This window comes from Haplochromis burtoni, unplaced genomic scaffold, assembly GCF_018398535.1.
Source record: "Haplochromis burtoni strain Fernald_Lab_line unplaced genomic scaffold, NCSU_Asbu1 Contig_1704, whole genome shotgun sequence".
NCBI classification, from domain to species: Eukaryota; Metazoa; Chordata; class Actinopteri; order Cichliformes; family Cichlidae; genus Haplochromis; species Haplochromis burtoni.
The window spans coordinates 6,490-11,244 of NW_024584065.1; the positions used below are offsets into that span (position 1 = coordinate 6,490).

General features: G+C 40.0%; 1 protein-coding gene across 1 annotated transcript in view; it reads left to right on the forward strand.

The window, feature by feature from the left end:
- Positions 1-3,943: 3,943 nt before the first annotated feature.
- The window catches only part of LOC102302653 (Fc receptor-like B), a gene marked incomplete at its 3' end in the record, with an annotated part of 7,200 nt that continues 6,388 nt past the window's right edge, over positions 3,944-4,755 (forward strand). Inside the window, 2 exon segments of the mRNA XM_042217229.1 lie at positions 3,944-4,022; positions 4,469-4,504. Of these exon segments, the coding sequence (XP_042073163.1) occupies positions 3,998-4,022; positions 4,469-4,504 (61 nt within the window).

The window sequence follows — 4,755 nt, forward strand, 5'->3', positions numbered from 1 at the left end:
CAACCACTTGATGGAAGCAATGACTGGCAGCTACCAGGTCTTAGAAATAACAGTAGCCTAAGCTAATAGCTAAATCCAAGTGCCAGTATTAATGCAACAAGCCTCCACACCACACCCGGAAGCAAGCAAATAAGTCACTACACTGCTTAATAAACCAATAAAATGGATAGTATAGAGGAGGACAAGAACACCTGTAACTGTTGTAGAGCCTGATTAACACTGCCTGGTTATCTGGCTGAGTGCTGAATGAGCCAGCTGTGCTCTTGGGTGTGCCAGGACAGCCACACAACATCTAAGTGTGTGAAGAGGACTTTTGATTTACATTAAAAAACTAGAGTCTACTAAATAGATATCGTTTAAAGCACTTCAGCACAGTACCTTTAATGCTTACAGCATGCTCTAGTTGCTATAATAAAATATCATGGTCCACAACACTGAATGTGTGCTTTAGAGCAGGTAACGCTATAACATTACCTGCTGTTCACCATTCGTGGCCTCCCTGTTTGGTGGATTTTTTGTGTGCAATTTTGCATGTTTTTTTTTAAACAGCGCATAGTGTTCTGCTTCCTCATTGGCTGTAGACCACTGTCAATCAGTCTCGTGCCGTGTCTCCTGTACAGTACAGAATGCATTCAGCTTGTCAAATTCCCATAAATCTTCGATCACTGCAGTGTGACTCTGAAGTGTTGTACTGTAGGTTTGTAAGTTTTCTCCCCAACAAACAACAATGTCAACAAAACGTTTTGCAGTCAAAGGAACCTGTGGTAGCACCCAAAAGGCAGAGGAAGATGCTAACCATTGCACAAAAAGTTGCTAAAGAAAGGCAGAAGTTACCGTATTTTTCAGATTATAAAGCTCGCCGGATTATAAGGCGCATTAAGCGAAACAAAACAGTCAGATAAGTTAAACTTTACTCAGCTCATTCTTCTTGCTTCCTCTACTTCATACGATTTATTCATAAACGTTGAATTCTCTTGCAGCTCTATTCTCATGTTCAGGACCTGAAAACAGGGTTTGATCTTTGGTTTCATTCTATAATACTGGACTTATTTTTCTACGATGTTTTGAACTTTGAGAGTGTTTAAAAGTGTGAAAATATTCATGCCTGTCTGAGAAAAGTGTATAAAGCATGCAGTGAGGGGTATTACAGCCTTATAACATCTATAATAATTATAAAATATAAAGCCTGCTACCATGTATGTATACCACAATACATGTGGTTTAAAAGAGCAAAGATGGTAAAATCCCAGAGCTCAGGCATTCGAAACAAGACCTCACAAACCATTTATCTTGCAAATGGTTCGCACCAATCTCAGCAGGTTACCACAGGAACCAAAGACCAGGTACAGTCAAGAACAGAGGTGAGAATATTCACTCACACATTTTGAAATATTTTTTCATATATTCTTTGGGATCTCATGTAATATTGGTACCAAACCATTATCACAGGGCTACTGGATTTCAGTGCAGATTATAAACCATCCCACACACATACTTGTAGTCTGTAACCCAACCCTGCCACATGCAGATAAACGCTGTGTGTCTCCAGACTTGCAGTGTTGGTCTTAGTCACTGCCTATTACAACAGTGAACATCCAGGGTTTGGGCATTGAAACGGGGGTGGAGTACAAATACCTGGGTGTTCACCTCAATAACAAACTGCATTGGTCCACAAACACAAATGCACTCCACAAAAAGGGTCTAAGCCATCTCCACCTGAGCCTGAACGAGTGCTGAGCAGCTCGTTCAGCAGTAGACTTTTACACCCACAGTGTAGGAAGGAGCGCTACCGCAGGTCATTCTCACCAGCAGCTGTTAGATTAAAGAACACAGTTTAGTTCTGTACAAACTAATTTCAGTTGCTTAAGTATATAGGACTACTTTGTGTCTATATTCCTCTTGCTATAAGAGCTATCTAACATCAAAATGTCTAATTTGTGATAATAAAGGTTTATTCTATTCTATTCTGAACTATTCTAATAAATCTCACTTTCAAATATCTCACTCAGATTCACAACCATCCTGAGTTAAACTGAGATGCATGACAAACACAATGAGACGCATGTGTTTCCTGTTTCTGCTCGTCACCTCAAACAAAACATCTTCAGTCATAACCACAGTCAGTCAGACAGACACCAGTGGAAAGAAAACCCCCGAAGTGGAACTGTGGTCTTTTTAAACTTTTGCATAAAGGCACCAACATCAGCTTTTGTAGCATTCGCTTTACAACCATAATTAATACTTTATGACTGAAATGTGCTGCAAAAAGGTTGAGGTGATATCGCTGTTTCAGGCCATGCATAAATCACAGGTGGTAATGCCCAGGTTGATGAAATAATCAACAAAGCACAAACGATGGGCTTTCCAATTCTACAGGTATTAATTCTTGACATACTTTGATAAAATACTTGCCATAGTTTGGCACCATGGTGCAAACCTGTTGCTATTTTCAGGAAGCTAGATGTGTGAGTGTGGGTGGAAGACATCTAAAGAGAAAAGCGTTACTGGACAGTAATGGCACGAGTAGCAATTTGTCCAGATGGCCACAAGAAAGAAAGTCATTCAAGACTTGTAGGCACAAAGAAAGTTTGGATTTATTTAAATGTTTAATGTAAGTTGTTTGTGTTTTCTGCATTCATTTAACCTCAGGTTTATTTGCAACCAAGTGAAAGCATGTGTAATGGACATAGTTACCATGACATCATCACTGAGGTAGAGCAGAAACATGCAAGTCCCTGTTAAGTCCATGCATGAAGCCTCGAGCTATATTTACATCACCATCTTGGTATTTTTAACCCACGTGAGGTTGGTTAGGGTGGATCTTACTATCGAAGTGAGAAAACTGTAGTCCAGAGGGGAAGCTTCAAAGTGTTCAGCGACAGTTCTGTGTATCCAATCATATATTGTGTAACAAGACTCTGTTAACAAACAGCTTGGTTCATTTAATTGTACAAAATGAAAAATGTCTCCACATGTCCACCTATCCTGGATCATGTGACAGAGCCAGTGCGAGCTGACTGTGTTGAGAGAAGGAGGAACTAAATCACAAACAAAAAGCGAGCCTTTTATTGTGGCGGAACATGAATACAAAAATAAAGCAAGAAGGCAAACAGGGGTAAAACTAAACTGGAAGAACTAAACTATGATAACTGACATGAACATGATTATGAGCAGGAGCATGATGGACGCTACAGGACAAAACAAGACTTGAAATACGAACATGTCCCAAACAGAATCATGAGAAAATACTAGAACCTGACGTGACTTGAAGGAAGGCAAAAAGACAACCTGATAACCATCTGCTGCTGCATTCTGGGGTGGGTTCAAGAGAGCCAACTAATGTAATCTCCCACCCAATCACATGGCCAGAACAGCATGCCCAGGAGGCATCCCTATTAGATGCCCGATGATCATTGTGCCAACTTTAACAGTGAAATTGGTTCCCTGGGGCCTCCACCATCAACTGCTGCCCAGCAGGGGCACTGTGGTCTGACTCAAGTGGACTTTAGAAGAACTGCACTTTTTGAAACTTATGATTTTTCATTACTTGTTGTTACACATGGTTTGAAACTATGAGTAATAAGTGATGACCCCCCCCCCCCACACACACACACACAGACACACACATGGAACAAGTGTACAGTTTGTCCATGCAGTTGGCTTTTGCCTGTTTGTACTGTGCCGTGTCAAAACAAGCGCTGACCTTTCAAAAATGCAGGGAGAGGATGTGTGTTGTGTCTTATTTTCCCGTGTTCGCTCTGTTCACAAACACATTAACATAGTATAATAGGAAAAAGCTCATCTATGACAAAAATGCTTTGATTGGAATTAAACATGTTAATGAATACCAGAGGTATGAAAGGTAAAGGTTAAAATGTCTTATGTTCTTTTTGGTTTGCACATCCTCCCCCCCCCCCAACAGCATGTGGTTTTTTAACAGGATGTTGTCGCCACTTTTGCTGCAAAACGGTCAGTGAAACTGCAGCGTGCAGACGCTATGAAGACAGTTTTGCTTCTGCTCTGTAAGTACTGAACAACAAACCCAAAACTTTTTCATCACAAACAGCATACTATATATACTATACTGTAGCTTAAGAACCACAGAGATGTTTTTGGATTTTTGCTACATGTATTTTGATCTCTGTGTTTACATGCCACACTGAGTTACGTAATTGTGATACTTTGTTATGTTTTATCCGATGTTGCTTAGCACTTTTTTTTATTTTTGTTTTTACGTTTATTTAAGTGTTTGTCTAATAGTATATTTCGCACAAAGCACTGCAGCAATTTCCTGTTGTAAATCTGCTCAACATTTGGCAATAAACCCTTTTCTGATTCTGAAAGTTAAATAACGACTGAGCTTCACCCTTAACTTTGTGTCAAATATAAGTGACACAAATACATAAACTCAAATGTTTGGGAGTTTTCAGAAGCACTCACACACTGTGTGGTTTGACTTTCATTTCAGTGTTGAGCATCTGCCGGACGTCAGCCCACAGTCGTGGTAAGGTTCAGCCCTGTGTGTGTGTGCGTATGCTAGTGTGAATGTAATGCTAGTAAAAAAAATGTGAGCGTTATATTCACCTATACTTTGGAAACACTAGGTTTATAGATGTGAACTCTTCACAGTAAAGTAATTATGGAGTGAATATGTTAGGAAGTTACTGGAAGCTTTCTTCTTTTTAAAAATCCCAAATCTGCTCTTCTGCTTCTTCCAACGGTCTCTGCTCGTCTACTCACGAGGCCAAAGAAAAA